The 22,473-nt window shown below is 37.7% G+C and overlaps 1 protein-coding gene across 1 annotated transcript in view; it reads right to left on the bottom strand.

Annotated features, from left to right (window-relative positions):
* The window catches only part of Ptpn13 (protein tyrosine phosphatase, non-receptor type 13 (APO-1/CD95 (Fas)-associated phosphatase)), a 143,744-nt gene that overhangs the window by 16,329 nt on the left and 104,942 nt on the right, over window positions 1–22,473 (bottom strand). Inside the window, exons 28-40 of the mRNA XM_013029811.1 lie at window positions 21,938–22,152; window positions 21,741–21,839; window positions 20,480–20,844; window positions 18,715–18,898; window positions 17,162–17,320; window positions 15,930–16,101; window positions 15,631–15,841; window positions 13,384–13,454; window positions 9,802–9,863; window positions 6,943–7,036; window positions 5,046–5,180; window positions 4,497–4,582; window positions 889–950 (exon numbers count right to left, since the gene is read on the bottom strand). Of these exons, the coding sequence (XP_012885265.1) occupies window positions 889–950; window positions 4,497–4,582; window positions 5,046–5,180; window positions 6,943–7,036; window positions 9,802–9,863; window positions 13,384–13,454; window positions 15,631–15,841; window positions 15,930–16,101; window positions 17,162–17,320; window positions 18,715–18,898; window positions 20,480–20,844; window positions 21,741–21,839; window positions 21,938–22,152 (1,915 nt within the window). The remainder of the gene's footprint in view (window positions 1–888; window positions 951–4,496; window positions 4,583–5,045; window positions 5,181–6,942; window positions 7,037–9,801; window positions 9,864–13,383; window positions 13,455–15,630; window positions 15,842–15,929; window positions 16,102–17,161; window positions 17,321–18,714; window positions 18,899–20,479; window positions 20,845–21,740; window positions 21,840–21,937; window positions 22,153–22,473) is intronic.

Below are 22,473 nucleotides of genomic sequence, written 5' to 3'. Positions count from 1 at the left end.
GCCCAGGATGAGTTCAAGTGCCATGACCACCAAAACCACAAAAAACAAAAAAAACCTAAACTACCTACCTAAAATCATCTGTAACCCTAGCAAATGACATCATTATCACCACAAGCACATCCTCTTTTACATCCACTCTTTCATTCTTTTTTGTTAAATTAAACTTAAAAATATACTGACTTTTTTTTTTGGGGGGGGAGGTTGGAAGATTGGAGTCTTTATTATACAGTTAGACTGCAGGCAGCCCATCGTTACAAAGGCCTGCAGCCCCCATATACACAGAACACAGCTAGGAAACAGGCTAGAGAGAAAGAAAGAACAAAAACAGTACCAACAAACCAATTCAACTCTGATGGAGAACTGAATTGGGACACCAATTGAGACAAGGCAGGACACAAGAGACGATCACACAGATACCACGTGGCATGGTATAATGGTGTCTGGGCTGGTCCGGGCTTAAATAGGATCCACAGGAAATTCCCAGTTCCAGGAACTGGACTGACAGGTTCAGTAACCTATCAGCCAAGTGTCCGCCCTTGCCTCCATGAGCATTTCCTTCTCCCAGCATGAAGACAGGATGCCAGACCCTACCATCCACCATGTGTCCAATATGGCACTGGCCAGACCTGACCTATACTGATTTTTTGAACAATAGTAAAATAAACACATTTTGCATGTCAGAAGAACCTTATTTACTGTGACAAAAACCTGAAAACAATATTCAATCATAGTTCCTAATTTATTCCATTTTTATTTTATTGAAAAACAATAAGAAACATTCAGACTATTTAGTAAGTACTCATACTGACTTGCTGAACTGAAACTCCTTTGTTCAACTATTTAAAATAATAAAAGAAAAAGTTGTAGATTAACAAAAAATTACCCTACCTTTCATTGCTCACTTTTTCTTCATAATATTCTTTACAATTACAACCATTCATTTTAATAGTCTACAATAAAAGAAAAATCAAAATCAAATTATTAAAAATTTGTATCAAAAACAATTTATGTTTCTTAATGATGAATTATTTCCTATATTTACTGTTATGGTTCTTCCTGTGATTACATATAAATATATATATACATACATATATACATTACATACATACACACATACATACTTATATGCCTCACATACACACACAATACATTCTCAACAGTGACTGAAGCATCTTTTCATAATTTTTAAAATTGAAAATGTTAATGATACTGCAAGTTGTACAAACGGGTCTCACCACTCTCATACATGAACATGCACTTTGATTTGATTGGCCCCTCTATTGCTCTCCAACCCATCCCAGCCATTTAAACTGTTTTTAGTGTTTTATTATGCCACCTTCCAGCTTGTACTTCCAATCTCACACTTAGATATGCATTGCGCGCGCGCGCACACACACACACACATACACACATATTCAGTCTAGATTCTACATATGAGAGACATGTAATATGTCTTTCTAAACTTGGCTTGTTTTGCTTAACATGATAATTTCTAGTTCCATTCATTTTCCTGAAAATGACAGAATTTCATTCTTCTTTATGGCTGAATACTTTATTGTATATACATAAAATGTTCTGTATTCATTCACAGCAGTGGAGGGGCATCTAGGCTGATTCCACAGATTGGCAGTAAACATGAATGAACAGTGTTATATCCTAATTTATATTCCTTTGGATATGTGGCTAAAAGTGGTATTGCTGTGTCATGTAATTCTATTTTTAGATTCTTGAGGCAAGTACATAATGATTTTCATAGTGGCTACACTAATATATATTCCCAGTAGTGGTATATTAAAGGTTCCTTTTCTCTGCAGCCTCACCAGTATTTGGAATAAGATGAAATAGTAGTGACATTTCCAGCATGGATAAAGAGGTTGCACATTTTTCATGTATTTTTTGGTCATTTTTACTTCTTTTGAGAGCTGTCCAATTAATTTGCCTACGTTTGAATTATTTCCTACAATAATTATGTTTTGGCTTTTCATTTCTTGCATAAGGGCAATTGATAGTAATTACTTTCTTGTTTGGCTACCACTAAGTCACTTCTAACTCAGACATCCTATCTACTCAAAAGTGCTAATTTATTATTCCTACTGATGGATTGGTTTGGTTTTTAAGCCTCATGTTTTCAGTGTGCAGACTTGCAGATCTAGCTTTACTTTTGGGAGTGCACAAAGTATGTAATATTTCCTAATAACTGGTAGGAATATTTTCCCTTATGAACTCAGTTTTACATATTTCCTGGAGTATTTTACATCTTTATTTTTCCATGTAAACTTTAAAATCATCTTACTAGCTGCCTGTCTCTATAAAAAAATTGAAATATTTGATAGCCATGTTTAATTTATGGGTGATTCCATAGAGAATAACAAGATATATTTTTCTTTAATACTTCTTTCTTGCTCTTTTTGTAAAGTTTTGGTTTTCAGAACATAAATCTTTTATATTTTGATCAAAATTATGCCTAGAAATTTTATTTGTAACTGTTGTGAACAAAATTTTACTTAATTTACAGCTAGTTAAGCAAATATTATATACTGAAATAGGTGAAAACTCTTATTCCAATGTGGCTATAGGAAAAGCTTCAAGATGACAATTTATCTGATTGCTAGGGGTTTCCATGTATAATCCTAGCTACTCAGGAAGTACCAGCCCAGGGAGACAAATCCTTGAGACTTTGATCTCCAATTCATCAGCAAAAAGCTGGAAGTGGAGCCCTGGTTCAAGTAGTAGAACACCAGCTGTGAGCAAAAGGGCTGACTGAGAGTGCAATGCCCTAAATTCAAGCCCTAATACTGGTAAGAAAAAAGAAAGATGAATAAGGTTAGATGAGGTCATAGAGAGTGGTTTTTTGCTCGCAATTAAACTGGTGTTTCTAGAAAAGGTACACAGAAGCAAGGCTATGTGAGAACATAGTGAGAAGGTACCATCGGCAAGTCGGTAAGAGGTCTTGACAGAAACCAATTTTGTTGGCACCTCAGTCTTGAACTTCCATTCTTCAGAACTGTGAGAAAATAAATTTCTGTTGCTTAAGCTACTCAATGTATGGTATTTTGTTATGGCAACTTGAACAGACTATGGCTATAAACTCAAGTGCCTGCAGGCACCAGCCAAGTGATATAAAATTGTTAAGTGCTTGGAGTGGAAGATATGACAAAACAAAAGCTTGGATTTGTGAGTGGTCACAGCTACAAGTCACTTGAATTTTGTAAAATTGTCTGATAAAAGCTAAAAGTTTATAGTCCAAAGATATAGGAGTTTTTACTGCATAAGTTACATTGTTTTCTGTTGAAATGGTATCTCCTGAACTTTTTGCTTCGGCTTGTCTTGAACCATGATTCTTCTGATCTCCGCCTCCTCAGGAAGTAGGATCACATGTGTGAGCTACCAGGCCTGGTCACATTTTGTTTTTTGAGTTTTTTAAATGCCAAATAGTTCTCTTGTTGCTTTAGACAACAATTTAAATAATTCTATGTAACGAATGCCATGTGAAAAGTCCCCATCTTTCAGTGACCTACAAACCAAGCTGTTATTCTCCTGTTTATCTGTATAGTCATGTCAGTTTTTCACTGTTCTTGCAGAAATGTTCCGTGGAGTCTCATAAAGTCTTTTCTAGTGGTGTTCCTCCTCCCACTCCATGCAGCAAGAGTTGTGAACTTGCTGACCCTGAGGCCAAGGCCCCATTCATGATGCTGCTTTGCCTGACCAAATCTGAGAGTGAGTGGGTCATTGCTTCCTGTGGGAGGGATGTAGCATGTTGGGTATCTGAGATGGTTGGTGGGGGATAGGAAAGTCAGCTGACAATCTGAAGCCAACTGACAGAGGACACTCACAGGGTAGTGTTCTCTTTGCACAATGTGACTGCTCACGTCTCCATTTCAGCACAAATGAAAAAGGTTCTGGAAGTCCTCTTCAATGCCACTGGCTGGGTCACTGTCTTCTGCTAGGATACTACAGGAATGAAGTGACCAGAGACCAGAGTGCTCCCAAGTTGTCCTCTCCATCAATAGGACGTACTTGCAAGTAGTACAGCAGGAGCCCCCAGGTAGTTCTCCGTGGTGACCTGCAAGTGCCTTGTTGTGAATGCTCACAGCTTGGCTGCCATGCAAGACTGGATGCTGGCTTCAGGAAGGACACACCACAGTGCTGGAGTCTCACAATGTTAGATTAGGGCAGCTGGAGGTTGCCTTGATCTCCTCACTTCATTCTGTTCTGTATATGCTGCCATCTTGCAGAATGATGCTGACTGAATGCCTAGGTCACTCCCACTGCACTGGTCCACTTCTGGTCTTCTCCTCCCTCCACCCTCCTGTCCTTTACTTCTTTCTTCAGGACAGGATGACATTCTCATGTTATGAAAAAAAGTTAACCTCCATTTCCCTTTACATGTAACTTGTCAGTAAAATAAGCAACCAATTTTGGTCATTTCACCTTCTGGATTAAAACACAGTCTAATGAGGATACACTGTTGTGGTCTGTGGAGGTGTTATCCTCACCTCAGTGATGTCCCCAGGTAGAAGGGGACCATTGCAGTCTGTATCTTCTCTCCCATCTGCCAACTGGCCCTCTGCCACCAGTGTACCTGGGAGAGATATACATAGGCAAAGATGAGCCAATGAAATCATGGTGCAGCAGAAAACTTTACATTCACCCACAAAAGCTGGGAAATACTAGGGTTGGGGTTTAAGTGAGACTGCCAAAAGCAAAGCAAAATAAGGCAGTAGCTGTGGTATACATCAGTATAAAATTCCTACTCTGCTTCTAAGGCTGCACTGCTGTAGCAATAGCTTGGTCCCAGTGGGAGGGAAAATGTTGGGACTTTTAGGAATAAAAGCCATGATGTTAAGGATACACTTTAAATCTTACAAGTAAGGTAGCCTATCTATAAATATACAGAAGAAAAACTAGACAACAAATCCTATTTTATTTCTGAAATTTACCTAACAATTGAGGATAGGGAAATGCTTATATATTTCATATTTATTTAAAGATATGTTTCCCAGAGACCTTTTTACATCATGCAGTATGCCAATTTATTCACCTACCTGGAACACAGGCATCTCCTTTTGCATTATTCCTGTGGAAAAGATTCTGGGCTTCCTCATCTACAACATCCAGTAGAGACTGGATCACTTCAGCTTCTTGAGGATCATCATAACTGTCATCCGGTACATCCAGTTCTTGAAAAACAGTAATTTATATGGGGTTTTACTTAAACATACTGACATGAGAAAACGACAAAATGTACTGACATGCTATGGACTTTTATAATTATTTTTATTCTTTCCTTTTTTTTGGTGCCAGTTTTGGGGCTTTAACTCAGTGTCTCAAACTCTTCTTTGGCTTTCTTGTTCATGGATGTTGCTTTCTCTCTCTCTGTCTTTCTTCTCTCTCTCCCCCCTTCTGGTACTAGTACTGGAGATTGAACTCAGGGCCTCTGCACTGTCCCTTAGCTTTTCCACTCAAGGCTGGAACTCTATCACATGAATCATAGCTCTACTTCTGGTTTTGGTGACTGATTGGAGATAAGTGCCTGCTTTGGCTTGGCATTGAAACCTGATCCTTAGATCACAGCCTCTTGAATAGATAAGATTATAGGCGTGAGGCACTAGAGCTTTGCTTGCTCTATCTCCTGAGCCTCTAGTCAGATATTTTGCTGGATAGTTGGAGATAAGACTTTTCTGGATAGACTTTTCTTTTTTTTTCTTTTTTTTTGAACTCTGGGCCTGACGCTATCCCTTAGCTCTTCAGCTCAAGATTAGCGCTCTACCACTTGAGCCACAGCACCACTTCCGGCTTTTTTCTTTTTGCTTATGTGGTGCTGAGGAATCGAACCCAGGGTCTCAGGCATGCAAGGCAAGCGCTCTAAGTAGTTAGGATTACATGGGTGAGCTAGGTCCTTTTACATTTAAACATCTACCTATAAGGTGCTGTGGTCACAATGTAGCCCAAGTATTTTATGTTGTTTTGGGTTTTTTTTTTTTTTTTTTTGGTAACAGTCCTGGAGCCTGAATTTAGGGCTGGGGCCTGCCCCTGAGCTTTTTTATTTGCTCCTCACTTGAGCCACACCTCTACTTCTGACTTTTTGGGTGATTATTTGGAGGTAAGAGTTTCCCGGACTTTCCTGCCCGGGCTGGCTTTAAACTGTAATCTTCAGATAAAGCCTCCCGAGCTAGAATTACACCTGTTGGCTGGCGGATATTTACTTTCTTAAATTAATCTTAAAACAGATTAGATTAAAAAACTACCAAGATAAAGAAGCTGAGAAGGGTGATTTTGTAAAATATAAGAAACACTATCAAACAAGCAGATATCTTTTCAATCACTTTAAAGTAGGGTTTTTGTTTTGTTTTGTCAGTCTGGGACTTGAACATGGCCTAGGCACTGCTCCTGAGTTTCTGTGCTCAAAGCTAGCACTCTACCACTTCAGCTACAGTGCCACTTCTGAGTTTTTCTGAGTAGTTTATTGGTGATAGAAGTCTCATGGACTTTCTTGCCTGGGCAAGCTTTGAAAGTAGCTTTTGTTTTTGTTTTAAATCAGAGATAAGAACAGATGCTAGACATTTTTTTTTCCTTTTTGGTCGGTTGTGGGGCCTGGACTCTGGGCCTGGGTGCTGTCCCTCAGTTCTTCAGCTCAAAGCTCTACCACTTGAGTCACAGCACCACTTCTAATTTTTTCTGCTTATATGGTGCTGAGGAATCGAACCCAGGTCCTCAGGCTGCAAGGCAAGCACTCTACCACTGAGCCATCTTCCCAGCCCATAGACATTTGTATATTAATGCAGTTAACAATAGTGCCCATACATTCTATTTTCTCTAATTTCTTTGAAAAGATAATCTGCTCTTTAAAAGCTACAGTAGCAACAGGAGTGAATAGCAATTATTTTCCATGTTACCTGTGCTTTTAGAGCATGTAAAGTAGATGACTTATTGGGAAACTACCTTTGGGCTCAGTGAAGTGGGCTGATTCCTCCATCTGTGAAATAGAATATTTTTCTTCAGTGTGCAAAGCTTCAGTTATTTCTTCCCCATTAACCTATGGTATAAAGCCAAAGTAAATCATCAGGTTACTACTTGCTTGTTAATTATTAGGTATGAGAGTGGTGGGTGATAAATATTGACCTTCTTTTCTTCCTCAGTATAAGATCGACTTCATATCTTCCCACACTTTTTACGCACTGCAATTAAGTGTGTAAAAGTGACATCAATTTCCATCAAATACATCTGAAAACACTAGGCTAAATAAAAATTAAACCAATATTTGTATTCTAGGTAATCTCAAAATAGTAACATAAAATTTGAATTACTGAAATATGTAGTGTCTGTTACTTGAGGCATATTTTATAATATTTATCTTATAAAGAATATTTTAGGAAAGTGTAAGAGCTTAAATATGACCTTCTACTACTTAAAAAAAAAGGATCTTCTTTTGTGTTCTAGGCTGGCTTTGAGTTTGTGACTTTCCTATTTCAGCTTCTCAAGTGTTGGGATTACAAGCATGTACCATAACGTTCAACCAAAATCAAGTATATATAAAGCTGACACATGGATGTATGTGCTTATGCAGTGATCTGATCATTTAGACCCCATTTTCCAATGGGGTCTAAATTTCATGTGAATTTAAGAAAAATTCAATAGATTCATAACTATATAATTATAATATACTCATTGAAAAGAATGCACTTTATTTTTTTTGCTAGTCCTGGGGATTGAACTCAGGGCCTGGGCTCTATCCCTGAGCCTCTCTGTGCCCAAGGCTAGTGCTCTACCACTTGAGTTACAACACCAGTTAGGCTTTTTCTATTTATGTGGTACTGGGTTAGGGCTTCATGTGTGCTAGGCAAGCACTCTACCAGTCAGCCATATTCCCAGCCCTCAGAATGTACATTTGTCATACAATGATAAATTATGAAGCAGTTCATGGAGCATAGCCTATAAAAAGTAAATGGGGCAGCAATGTCACTTGGTGGTACAGTGCTTGCTCTGAAGTTTAGCAAAAACAAAACAAAACAAACCATTTAGGCAAGATGTAAAGTTAAATGATTGGGATAAGTTAAAATAAGCTTGTACAAATTAAAATTGTGGTTTATTTTGAAGGTCTACATTTTCTTTTTAAGATAAAAGGGCACATGTTAGATGCAACAAAATTATTATTTCTTCATAAAGTAGTAATAGAGCTTCACTGGATTGTGAAGGACCAATTTCCATGAGATTTCAATGCATGGACATTAAGGTTCAAGGACAGAACATCGTCAAGGAGACATCCTAGAAGATTTTAACACCAGTAAGACATGTTGGCAACTACAAACAATGAAAGCTCTGGGTTCTAGAGTTTCACGTTAACAAAAACCTACCTTCTCTATTTTAACAACATGCTGATACTTAAAAAGAAACATGCACCATACAGCATGAATAACATAGAAATGTATAAAAATTCTGTTGCTTCAGCTATGCGTAATTGAAGATCTTATGAATAAACAGAGAACAATATTACTGTAGCTCAATCCAAACATGTATGTATCAAGAAATTTTCATTTTTGTGTCACAGTCATTTGTGCCTTAATGTTTCTTCTGCTTCAGTATCGTTACAGGAATTGCTTAAGTCACTAGTGTGAGATAACAATATGATGAGAGGCATAGAATTATGGCCTCCCGGTCACTAACTGAGTTATCTTTTCTTACATTATATCATGTCTAGATTCCTACTGAGATTATAAGATTTTTCAATTTACTAGAAGAGCAATATATTATGCACAGCAAGACATTATACATTTTACTTTAAATGCAAGTATTTGAATAGTGAAATTCAGTACAGGAGTGTAGGAATAAAAGAACAAAATGAAAATCCAGCTGGGAACACTTTAGGAATTTATATTACATGCCAGAATGTAAATCATAAAAATAAAAGCCAAATAAATGTGCATACAAGAAAACCTAAGAGCATGAAGAAAAATTAGATTTTTGTGTGTTAATCTTAAATGATTTAACCTCTCATTTCACTATGTAGCAAAACATTTCCTAAGTAAAACTATTTCTTTAAGTCACTCAAGTTTTTCTTAGCAGCACAGATATAACATTCATTGGTCACTCCTGGCCATCATTAACCCAAAGGAGCAATTTTTTTTTCTGATGGTCCTGGATTCATAATGTCACTTTTGGGATTCTTAACCACTTGAGCCATGCCTCCAGAGCTTCTTCCACTATACTTCTCAAGCAACTAGTATCACAGATGTGTACCACCATGCCCAGGTGATTGGCTGAATTGAAGTCTGCTATCTTTTTTGCCAATGCTGGCTTTGAAGTTCAGTTTTCCCAATCTCTGCCTCCAGAGTAGTTGGGCTCACAGATGTGTACCACCATGCCCAGGTGATTGGCTGAATTGAAGTCTGCTATCTCTTTTGCCAATGCTGGCTTTGAAGTTCAGTTTTCCCAATCTCTGCCTCCAGAGTAGTTGGGATCACAGATATGAGCCACTTTTGTCTTTATTACATTCTCCTTCTCTTCCTGTGGCCTAAGAGACAGCTGAGAAAGTGTATATACAAATTTAAAAAAAAATCCTCAAACTAAGTTATCTATATAAATGTAAGCTTATTGAAGAGCTGAGTCTGTGCCAAAAGAAACAGGTTAATTCTATGTTGTGTGATTTTACTTAGGAAAGCTTACTAATTTTCCCAAATATATCTTTATTATCAATACACGAAGCTAAAAGTCATTTAAGTGTGCAATTAGTTTGGTTCCAAATACAAATGATGTGGCTGTTTAGATAAGGAGAATCACTAAAGAAGGTGGACTTTCACTTGCCTGGGAGAATGAGTGCTTGGGAGTGAGGGCAGGCTGGCCACAAGGCTCCATACTATGACATCCTGAAAGGAACAGTACAGAGCCAGTCAAAACAATGAGAGACGTGGAAAAGGATTAAAGATACATGATGATGGAAAGCTCTGCTACACTGAACACATGACCCGATTAAAAATGCTCATACATATAAAAATAAAACACACATTTCTGAGGAAATGATTTTTTATTAGTATAGTATAGTGACAAAAAAACAAATAAATAGACTAAAATATGAGAGAAGGGTTAATCCCCAAGTAAAAGCTAATTTCTTAAAATAGTTCAAATGAAAATTCATTTGGGGCTGAATGATTCAAGTATGAGACATGGAATAAAAATGATCCCTCTTGAGAGGGAGAGACACCACAGTTCCTAAACTATTTTCACCTCACTATTAAAGAGAAGATAGCAAGTGTTCAACTCATTTCAAAAACACTGTCCCTTCAGCATAGGAAAGTAAGTTGTAGATATACTAATGAGGCCTTTAAATACATTTCTAAATAAATTACTAATTTTAGCTCCCAGTTATCAGTACAAAATGTAATACATACACGAATGGTAAATAGATTTTGTTTCTTACTGTATTTTCAAAAGATTGTGAAGTTGTGAAGTCTAAAAGACTAAAACAAAGGTGCATGATTTCAAGGACACCAGTTCTACTTAGAAAAATAAAAGTTGAAATAGAATTTCTGTGAACAAATTTCAATAATTTTGTAGGTGATGTCACAAAGTACCTAATAATGTCTTGAATATTACTTAAAGGCAATATAAATATAATACATTATTAGAATTCTAGGAAAAAATGAAAGTTATGCTAATAACAAATCACGGGTTGGAAAAATCATATCTGAATAGTGTAAGTCACAGTAGATTTGTAATTTCTCCCTTCTGTTCCCCTAATTGTCTCCTTCTCCTGTTTGTCCTTATATAGTCGCTAATTTGCTTTCTGTTCCTTAAATTTTCATTGTCTAGAATTGTATGGACTGCGTCATTCTGGCTTATATTCACTCATCATACTTATTTGGAAGTTATTTTAACTATGTTGCTGCATGTATCAACAGCCAATTTCTTTTTTCACTGCTGTATAGTATCTATTCAATAGCTTTTAGACATCTACATTATATCCTGTATCATAGCAATAGTCGTAGCAATAGTTGTCTTAATTTAATGTTCATTCTTCGAAGTATTTTAATCCTCACAATAACCCACAGTTCTAGTATCATTATTTTATAGAGATACCAAAGCAGAGACACCTGTGGAATTATTAGGATTACTGGCTCATAGTTGAGCTGATATATCATAGCTGAGATACCAGGAGTTTGAAGCCAGCCCAAAGAGAAAAGTCTGAAAGGCTCCATCTCCAAAATAACCATTAAAACCTGGGCTGGAGGCATGGCTCAAATGGTATAGCACCAGTGGGGCAAATAAGTCAAGTGAGTTCAAGACTGAGTTTAAATTCCAGTATCACAAAACAAAAACAAAAAAAAGCAAGAAAGATTCCTATTCACTTCTTTTCGGGGGGGGGGGGGTTGGGTCCAGTTGTGGGGCCTGAACTCTGGGCCTGGGCGCTGTCCCTCAGCTCTTCAGCTCAAGGCTAGTGCTCTACCACTTGAGCCACAGCGCCACTTCTGGCTTTTTTCTTTTTGCTTATATGGTGCTGAGGAATCAAACCCAGGGCCTCATGCATGCAAAGCAAGCGCTCTACCACTGAGCCACCTTCCCAGCCCTCCTGTTCACTTTTGTGTGTGTGTGTTGGTTGTGGGAGCCATCATCACCTGGACTGTTCACATTGTGTTTACTTTTCTCCTGAGTAAACAACTAAAATGTAATAGCTGGATCACACTGTTTAATTTTATGTTTAATTAATTTGTTTAATTAATTAATTTATATTTGGCAATACTAAAATTTGAGTTCAGGGCCTCACAGTTTCTAGGTGAGCATCAATCAATAAGCCTTACCTACAGCCCTTCTTGCTTTGGTCATTATTTCGAGATAAGCTCTCACCTTTTGCTCAGGCTGTCCTGGAATGTGACCCTCCTATTTATGCTTTCTGTTGTAGTTGGGTTAACAGGTTCATAACAGCAGGCCCAGCCTTTTCTTTTGTGATTGGGTCTCTAGAACTACAATTCTCCTGATATAATCTTTCAGGTAGCTAGGATTACAAGCATATGTCACCATATCTGGCATACAATTTATTGTCTGGCTTTTATATAAGTTTTCAAACCCATGACGAGCTTAATATGCTCAGAGAATTTCATAGATCACTAAGTAACTTCTATAAGGCTGTAGAGCACTGGAAAGTTACAAATAGGAGTCTCCAGAGGACACTAGGAAAAAATGCTCTCTTCATTATTTTATTTGGCCTTTTGGGTAGTAGTGCAGCTTAAACTCAGAACCTCACACTTGCTAAGGAAGCTCCCTATCTCTTGAACCATGCTCCCAGTTCCTGATAGTTTTTTTTTGTCGGTTGTAGGTCTTGAACTCTGGGCTTGGGTGCTGTCCCTCAGCTCTTCAGCTCAAGACTAGCACTCTACCATTTGAGCCACAGCACCACCTCCGGTTTTCTGAGTGGTTTATTGGAGATAAGAGTCTCTGCATGGGCTAGCTTTGAACCAGGATCCTCAGATCTCAGCCTCCTGAGTAGCTAGGATTATGGGCATGAGTCACCAGCGCTTGGCTCCTGATAGTTTTATGAGATAGTCTAATTCTTCCACAAAGTGAACTACATAGATCATCATAAAAGATTTCTACCTTCTAGCTATTTAAAGCTTTGGCTTTTAGAAGATAAATGACTATTACAGTAAAGTTTCTTTTAGCTGCTGTTGATATTACTGTCTGATAACCTAAAGCAGTCATATAGTGGAAGTATTTAATGATAGAGAAGGGAACACGAGAACCATGAGGTAATCGGTGAGGACTGAAGCACTTAGAAGAATGCTTAGTCCAAAATGAACATTAAAGACAACTGTTGCCACAACGATTACTACTGCTATTTCTATTTATGCTAGAATGTAAGGCAGATAGTTGTTTGCATATTCTATATCCACAATGCCCAGAACAGGGGCTAGCTCAGAGGGAAATTCAGTGTATGTCAGAATGAATTACTATGTGGTAAGTATGCTGGTGTTTCATAGTTGGTTCACAGTTATATGTTATTGAAGAATAACTTCATGTTAGTGTTTGAAGTTAATTTTAAAAGTTATTTTTGAAGTATTTTATTGAAGTTAACATCACAAGTTAGCTACTAATAATATTTTTAGTTTATTGATAGGGCTTATGTATGTATCAAATAATTTATGGATCAGAAAACTTATGAACTCAGGGGCATTGGGCTATAAATTTCATGGTTTACTTTGTCCTATTATTTTCCTATTATTCACTATATTTCACAGGTGCTTTTATGTAAATACAATGTTTTCACTCAAAGAGATTATGAATTACATCCTGGAAGGACATTAAAAATATTTTAGTGGTAACATCCAACCTTGCTCATCAGAAAAAAGTAACCTCTCTAGAATTATTTGTGTCATAAAACAAATGTATTCTTACCATTGGCTCTAGTTGACTCTGGTGTTGAAATGGCAGATTTCTTTGAACTGGGGGCCACAGGATGACCATCTCTGTGTAATAAAAAAAAAAGGACAGGGCTTTTGTATAGATTTATTTGCTTAAATATCCTTTGAACCACTGTTAGCCAGTTTCAGAAGTTTCATCTTGCACAGATGTTGGGTGTATAAGCATGAAGAATGGCCTCTTTTGTTTTTTATTTGAGATAAGACTTAACCATTAGTAGCCCAGTTTGGCATGGAATTTGCTGTGTAGCCTAGGCTGGCCTTGAACTCAAGATCCAACTGCCTCTGTCTCTGGAGTTCTGGGTGGGATTACTCAGGTGTATAACCACACAGACAAGACCTCACAGAATATTACCTTGGGTTTTATTTCAATATACCACTGGTTTCCATTACCATTTAAAACACCAGAAATATGAACTAATAACTTAGTTTGCTGTCACTCTGGAGATAGTTCAAAGTTAGTTAACTCAGAAGTCATAGCTCACAAAGGTTTTGTTTTGTTTTATTTTGCTACCAGTCCTGGGGCTTAAACTCAGAGCCTGGAGGGTGCTGTCCCTGAGCTTTTGTGCTGAAGGCTAGTTGTCTACCATTTGAGCCACAGCTCTACTTCTCACAGACTTTCCTGCCTAGGCTGAACTGGGATCCTCAGGTCTCCGCCTCCTGAGAAGCACGATTACAAGATCATGACTGATGTTGTGAGCCACCAGCACCTAGCCACTCACAATTTTTTTTTCTAACTGTAGTTTTTGACAAGTACTTTTTTTGTTGTTGTTGGTCATGGGCTTGAACTCTGGGCTTGGGCACTGTCCCTGCGCTCTTCAGCTCAAGGTGAGCGCTCTACCACTTGAGCCTCAGCACCACTTCCGGTTTTCTAGTGGTTTATTGGAGATAAGCATCTCACAGACTTTCCTGCCCGGGCTGGCTTTGAACCGCGATCCTCAGATCTCAGCCTCCTGAGTAGCTAGCATTATAGGCATGAGCCACCGGCACCCAGTGTACTTTTAAAGTGAGAAAATCTAGATAAAATACCTATATTCAAAGGATTATATGAAAAGTAACCAATAAGTATTTTGGGAACAGAGATTAGTGTACAATCTTATTGTTGCTGATACTTGAGGGAAAGGGAGGTCACATAAGATATACAACGTGGGAGAGGCAATATGCCACAGGCCCTAAGCATTCTTCTATGTTCTTGCTGTGAAGTCCCAAGGTCAAGGCTCTGCACTCTAGGCCATTTTTCAAGGACCCGTTGCAGGCAGCAACCTCTTGAGGAATGAAGCAATCCCCTTCCAAACCAAACTAAACCAGGCTCTCTTAACAGGGTGTGATAAAACCATGGGGTTTTCAGGCTGCTTTATAGCATTCTTCTCTTGTAATACACTAGGGGAAGTGAGAATTCAGTATCAGCTCAGGCAAAGTTAGTGAAACCCTATCACAAAACAAAATATAACATAGGGCTAAGTTATGACTCAAATTATAGAGCCCCGAGTCCAATGCCTAGTACTACAATGCCTAGTACTACACATACACATACACACACACACACACACACACACACACACACCAAACAAAAAACATGATAAAAAGGGAAGAGAATGGAAAAATCAAAAAGAAACAAAACCAGAACCCTGATCCAAATTCAACTCATGACCATTTATTTTTATACTTTGAGCAACCAGGTATAGTGATCACATCGGTAATCCTCCTGAGTAGGAGCCTGAGATCTGAAGACTAAGATTCAAATCTAGCCCCGCAGGAAAGTCCAAGATACTCTCACCTCCAGTTCAACACACAAAAAAATTGGAATGGGAGTTATGGCTCAAATAGTGCAGAGCCAGCCTTGAGCAAAAAGAACTCCGAGAGAGCACTGAGGCCCTGAGTCTGTCTCAGGACTGGCGCGTGCGCGCACGCACGCACACACACACACACACACACACACACACACACACACACACACACACACACACACACACAATTTAAACAAAGTTGAATTGTACTTTCTCTTATTTACATTAGAAAGTATTCTAACTGATAAATGTGTTAACTGCCCTGTTGGTTGGAAATTTGTCTCAAACACTTAGCCACTCAATGTTCTTAGAATTGCTTTCCATGATGTCCATTTTAACTTTACTAAGTCTGAATTGCCAATTCAGTAATCCTATAGGTGCACATAAATATAATCAACAACCTGATATGCACACAGACATATAAACAAAGCCATTACCTTGTTGCTTTCAGTACCACAGAAGGAAGTGACATGTCTAATGCTCTGTTAGCTTCTTCTAAGGTCATTCCTTGTGTGCTGACTCCATTCACATAATGGATGATATCTAAAAGCTGGAGATTGCCCTCAATAGCTGCAACTGACTGTGGATTGATATCACCAATATATATTACTTGATGAAGACTATCATGACCTCCAGATAGGGAGAAACCTACAAAGAATAGAAAATAATTGTTTTCTTAGTTGTAAGAGTATTTTGAATCTAGCCAAGAAAATCTCACTGAACAATGCTTCATTACCCAGCTCCTCTTTGTTGCATGTTAACGTGATGTCAGGTAGCAAATGAGGCAACACCAGCAGTCTGGGTAATTCTAGAACCCGTCCAACAACTATTCTGACTGTCTTGGGAGCAGCTCGGAGCATATTCACTGCATCGGTGTGAGTCATGTTTGAAACATCTGCATCATTCACCTAAAAAATGAAAGGTACAAACTAGAATTATAATTCTTAGAACAAGAAAGCTAAATTGCTAAGAAAGAATAATATCTTAGCTTTTACATAATATAGTAGCCAGCAAGTGATACACAGCAAATACTGTTTTTTCCTTTTTCCTGACTTATGGATTCATTCTACCAACTCTCTCTTTTCTGATTTATTAGATTATCTTCCTAAGCAGATTTTAGAAATCACTAGGGCAATAAAGTCCCTAAAGTATGCATCATAGTTTTGCTAATACATCCTTTCAGAAGAAACTTCCTATATGTGTGACTTGAGACACTTTTTACATGCTTTAACTGATTACAGAGACTTTCAAATTTCCTCAACAGTTAACTGCACAGGTTTCTACTTTTGGAGAAGAAAGATACTGAACCTGGTTTGTTCCTTGGTCATTACTATCATTTGCCAGTTGTTTGTTTGTCCCTCAAATATTTGGGTTGATCCCAAATATGGACTTTAATATAGTGAACCAAGGGGAAAGTGGATGGGGAAAGTGCCCTGAGGGATTTTGCTCTCAGGAAGCAACTTTTTTTTTTTTTTTTGTGAGTCATGGGGCTTGAACTTAGGGTCTGAACACTGTCCCTCAGCATTTCAGCTCAAGGCGAGTGCTCTACCACTACAGCCATAGCATCGCTTCTGGTTTTCTGGTAACTAACTGAAGATAAGAGTCTCACAGACTTTCTTGCCTGGGGTGGTTTTGCATTGTGATCCTCAGATCTCAGCCTGCAGATTAGCTAGGATTATAGGTATGAGTCATCAGCCCTTCTGGACTCAGGAAGCATATTTGGATTCCTGTTTTGAGATATAATCTCTTCCTATCACACATGATCCCACTATGATACCATGATGTCTTCAGCATGCTGTGTAGATACCAACTGATATCTTTTAAACTTCTAAAATTGTGAGCAGAATAAACATCTTTTTAAAACACAAAATTCATAAATTTAATAAAATTACCTTGCTGTATGTGACTCCAGTGACAAAGATGAACTAAGACTCACATTTTACAAATCTCTCCTTTTAAATATCTCACCTTTATGAGCCGGTCTCCAGGTTTTAGCCTTCCATCACTTTTGGCTGGATCCTGTATGACATCATGAACATAACAACCAATACTCTGATTGCCTTTGGTTACTGTAAAACCAAGACTGCCTTTCTCTGACTTAATTAGAGTAATAAGGAGTTCTACTTCCTAGAAAAAAACAACAACAACAGTACATTTATTATTGTTAATTTCTTCATACAGAAGAAACCAAATCTCAAAAGTTTCAATTGAACAAGTCTTTCCAGCTCTGACAGAATGCTCCCTTCTCTCAACCACATTGCTAACCACATTGTGTGTTTGTCTAGAGATAGCAGAGACAGGACATACTTATGCTTCCATTCTTTCTTTTTATGGGCTAGTCCTGGGCTTGAACTTAGGGCTTGGGTGTTATCCTTAAACTTTTCTTGCTCAAGGTTAACATTTTATCATTTGAGCCACAGCTTTACTTCTGGCTTCTTAGTGATTAATTAAAGAGTCTCATGCTCTTTTCTGCATGGGCTGGCTTTGTACCATGATCCTCAGATCTCAGCCTCCTGAGAGCTAGGATTACAGGTATGAGCCAGCATTGCCCAGCCAAATTTTAAAGACCTAACTGTAGCAGGGTGTTGGTAAAGAAAGTCCCTATAAGACTCTTATCTCCAATTAACCACTCAAAAATGGAAGTGGAGCTATGGCTTAAAGTAGTAGAGCATTAGTCTTGAGCAAAAGAGCCCAGGGATATCACCAAGGCCCAGAGTTAAAGCCCAGTGACTAATAATAAATAAATAAATAATGAATAAATAAAAGAATAAATGAATAAAAGAATAGATTTAAGTGAAATGTTAAAGTTGCTTAATGACAGATTTCTAAGAATATTATTTTAAAATTACCTTCATTCTTGCTAAAAATGAAACAAGCTATTCATACACATATATATGCACAGTTACAGGTAAACAAAATATCTGGAAAGATATTTTTCAATGCTTATGATTTGGGGGTGAGTAATAATATAAGTGGCTTTAACATTTTTTTCTCTTTAAGTTTTCTACAATAAACATTCAATATTTGGATAATAACCAATAATACTAAAAATAGCTAGCTTCCTATCCATATAAAGGATGTTAAACTCAGAAATCTGAGTTTCAAGATTGATTTGTAGGTAGAAGTTCTTACAACAATATAAATAGATTCCAAAGATAACATGGAAGACAAAAAATTATATTCAAATGCTAGAAACCAAATAATCAACTGGAATTTGAGAAACAAGCCAAAAATAATAGTTTCTAAATGAATAATCTGTATAAGTCTCTTTACTATCTGCCAAACAAAGCAAGGCAGTGGTAGAGTCAGATCTGTGTCAGATCTTCTTGTTACTTTCCCTAATTTCTTAGCAGAGAAACATATTAGATATATTATCCATTTATTAGATGTAGGTGTGTTAGCTGTAAATATGAAGCTACTCTAAAAGACAGCTTTTTTCTCTAACTAGAGGAAAACAGTATGTGTCTACATCGTCATTAAAAAATGCACTATTTTTCTTCCCGCTGAGGAAAACAACTCACAAGCTCCAAGTCTTCAGAATGTTTTTTCAAGTCATTTGTCAAAGTTGTCAAGTTTTCTTGTGTGGTCAATTCAGAGGAATGATGTGTATAGGTTTTACCCATCGAATTAGAAGAAGTGGGTTCTGATTGGGGTTGACAGCTTTGCCCAGGAGTTGTTTCCAGTGGTAGAGGAGAGGGAGGATTGCTATAGCAACAAAGAAGCAAAACTATGTTCAAATTCATTCGAATGACAATATGGCCACAACAGAAAATGCTTAAACAAATATTCTTATTTGAATTTTGACTGAGATTCTAGCTACCTTTTAGAGTTTAATCAATGTCTGTTATTTGCTAGATTACAAATATTTATTCTCTACCCAGGTTCAATTTTGAAGTTTCTTAAGCTGTGTAAGGACTGTTAGACAAGTTAATTAAGAATAAAGTCTTACTTCAGTGGTTACTATGAATGATAAAATAGAGAAAAAAACTTGAACAAATATGGTTGAACCTAGATACACACAAATATTCAAGCAAACAATGAAAAAGAGGTGTAACTATTAAAGGCAGATATCTTTTTCACTGTTGGCTTTTATGCTGCCAGTCACTTCTTCCCTATTGCCTGTCCTGACATTTGCAAACTTGCCCAGACTTCCCTTTGTAGTTCTCTAATCTTCTACTGTATCACTATATATTTATATGTATGTGTGTATATATGTATATACATACATATATATATGCTATTTAAATAGTCTTGAGAAGCAATGTTCTCAATTACTAGTTAATATGTTCAAAAGAGAAGTAAGACATGTTAACTGGAGCTAGAGATCTTAATGGTTTACTAACTAAAACTGTCAGTCATAACAGCTAGACAGCTTAACAGAGTTATTGTTTGTTTAACCATTCTGAAGTTCACAGACACAGTTAATTTTTTTTTTTTTTGGGTGGGGGCTGGAATTGGGGTTTTACCAAAGGGTCTTGAGCTCTTGCTTGGTTTTACTGCTCAAGGCTGGTACTCTAACACTTGAGCCATACCTCCCCTTCCAACTTTCTGCTGGTTAATTAAAAATAAGAATCTCATGGAAGGGCTGGGAAGGTGGCTCAGTGGTAGAGCGCTTGCCTTGCATGCCTGAGGCCCGGGGTTCGATTCCTCAGCACCACATAAGCAAAAAGAAAAAGGTGGAAGTGGCGCTGTGGCTCAAGTGGTAGAGCGCTAGCCTTGAGCTGAAGAGCTGAGGGACAGCGCCCTGGCCCAGAGTTCAGGCCCCACGACTGGACCCCCTCCCCCAAAAAAGAAAAGAATCTCATGGAATTTTCTACCTGCGCTAGATTTGAACCTTGTTCCTCAGATCTCAGCTTCCTGAGTAGCTAGTATTAAAGGTATGAGCTATCAGTACCTAGCACAATGCATTCTTCCTCTGTTCCTCCCTCCTCAAACCCCCCCCACCACCTCTTTCTTGCTGCCAGTCCTGGGGCTGGGGCTTGAACTCTGGGCCTGAGTGCTGTCCCTGAGCTTCTTTTGCTCAAGGCTAGCACTATACTACTTGAGCCACAGTGCCATTTCTGGCTTTTTCTGAGTAGTTTATTGGAGAGAAGAGTCTTATGGACTTTCCTCCTCGGGCTGGCTTTGAACCATGATCCTTAGATCTCAGCCTCCTGAGTAGCTAGCATTACAGGTGTGAGCCACCAACATTGAGCAGCACATTGCATTCTTAAAGACATTAATGTTGACGTGTCTGCTGCTAACATTACCAGTTGCTTTAAGTGTTGCATATAACATTGACAATACCTGTTCTCAAATTCTGGTTTAATGGCTATTTTCTGAGGACAGAAAAACATGGTACGAATGGTGTCTTCTTGACTCTTGGATGTTTCATGCTGATTCTGTGTTTGTGACACGATGTTACTTAGAGTCTGATGCAAAGCTGAACTCCAGATCATGTCTGATATCTTTGCTGGTGCTTTCGCTACATCATCTTCTCCACTCCCACTGCTGTCACTGTAGCTATTTCTCCTGGATGGGGACTTGCACTGTTTCTTATTTTTGTCAGGCATTTCATTTTCATCTGAGCTGGTGCCTTGCTCCAAACATGATGGCTGAGAAGGCTCTCTACTGCAGCTTGGAAGTATTTGTGCTGGAGAGTGAAGTGGGGTCTGTAAGGGACACAGTTAAAAAGATTGGGGTGATACAGTGTTAAATGTATAAACAAGTAAAAATACACCTGTTCAATATCAGAAATCTAAGAAAACTTGTTGAAATATACCTGAGTTTTTACTTAAGTTACTTCTTCTTTGTAATTTTTCACACTATTGGACATGACATACCAACTAAGCATGCCTCCAACCCCTAACATGAGATGTTTATAAAGGTCTTGTAAATATTTCAAAATTGTTTTCTGAAAATTTACATTACTTGATGTCCTCCCAAAAGTCTTACCAAGTTCATTTCATCTGGGGCCCTGTTCTATCAAACTAGTCTCTTAAAATTCTACTTTCAATGCAACTTCTAAAAAAAATTACTTTCCTATTAATGTCTCCCCAAAACTTCTTCTTTCCCCACTACAGGGATCAAGGCTTCTGGTTTTCCAGATCCAGGAAACATTCATTAGTAGTGAAGCTATTTGAAGTATCCAAGGCAAAGGTAAGTTTATTTTAATTATATTAGTGGTCTTGGATGTCTGGCTTCCTGACTGTCACTATGCAATTAGTAAATCAACCTCAAAATAGATTTTGAATATTTAGTCTATTGCTTTACGTTAAAAAAAAAAGCTGAAAAATCTTAAATCACCTTAACTGTTAGCCAAACAAGGTCAGAATGAGAATGATTGTTGCTTGTTTGGTTCAATAAATAAATAAAAATAAAGTTTTGTAAGCCTTGTTTCTGTTTTTTTTCCACTTTATGCTTAGAAAACAAATTCCTGAAATCTAGCATTCTAGAATTTTAAAGGTGGGAGAAGACAAGGTGAACCACAATGAATCAATTAAGCTGAATTAGCAAATCACTAAATTGATATTCTAAAAAATCAGAAATTAATTTTTATAGATCTTACCAAAACAGTAGTGTCCATTTCTGGTATCACACCAGGTAGAGGTCTACAGAGAATCAAGGATACTTCTGGAGCTGTTCCCCTGAGAGCAGATATGACGTCCTGGAGGACCATGAATGATAAATGAAAACTCAGATAAGCCAGAATTATGAAACCTCCCTGAAAGCCAATACACCTTTATTGAAATCCTGGGAGCCCACCTGCTGAGACAGTCCTTTCAAAGAGGCTCCATTCACTTTCAAGATAACATCTCCCACATTAATTTTTCCACTCTCTGCTGCTGGCTGTCCAGGGAAGAGCTTTTTAACCCTTACAATGCTGGCATTCATTTGCTCAGGTAGAAGATTATCTTCTCGAGAAAAACTGAATCCCAGGCCTGAGCTATTTTTAAGCAGTTTTACCTCAAATGTATTTTCTAGAGAAAAAGAGATGTAATATTTATAAATATTTGAAAGCATCTATATACACTTTTAGACACACATTCTTTTTTTTTTGTTGTTGTTGGAGACCTGGATTTAGGAACTAAGTAGCTGGCATTTGCTTTTACTCATTGGTTGGCTCTCTTACCACATAAGCCACACCTTTAACCCCGTAAACACACTTAAAAAGCCGACTTCACCGTATATTAAGATATACTCCTTATATTAAGATATACTCTGTATATTAGATATAAGATCACCATATATTAATGTATACTCATTATATTTTTGTAGTACCCCATGTTCTTCTTTTCACT

This window comes from Dipodomys ordii, unplaced genomic scaffold (assembly GCF_000151885.1).
Source record: "Dipodomys ordii isolate 6190 unplaced genomic scaffold, Dord_2.0 Scaffold123, whole genome shotgun sequence".
Taxonomy (NCBI): Eukaryota; Metazoa; Chordata; class Mammalia; order Rodentia; family Heteromyidae; genus Dipodomys; species Dipodomys ordii.
The sequence above is the reverse complement of the archived record's forward strand: the minus strand, read 5'-3'. Positions and strand labels throughout refer to the sequence as shown.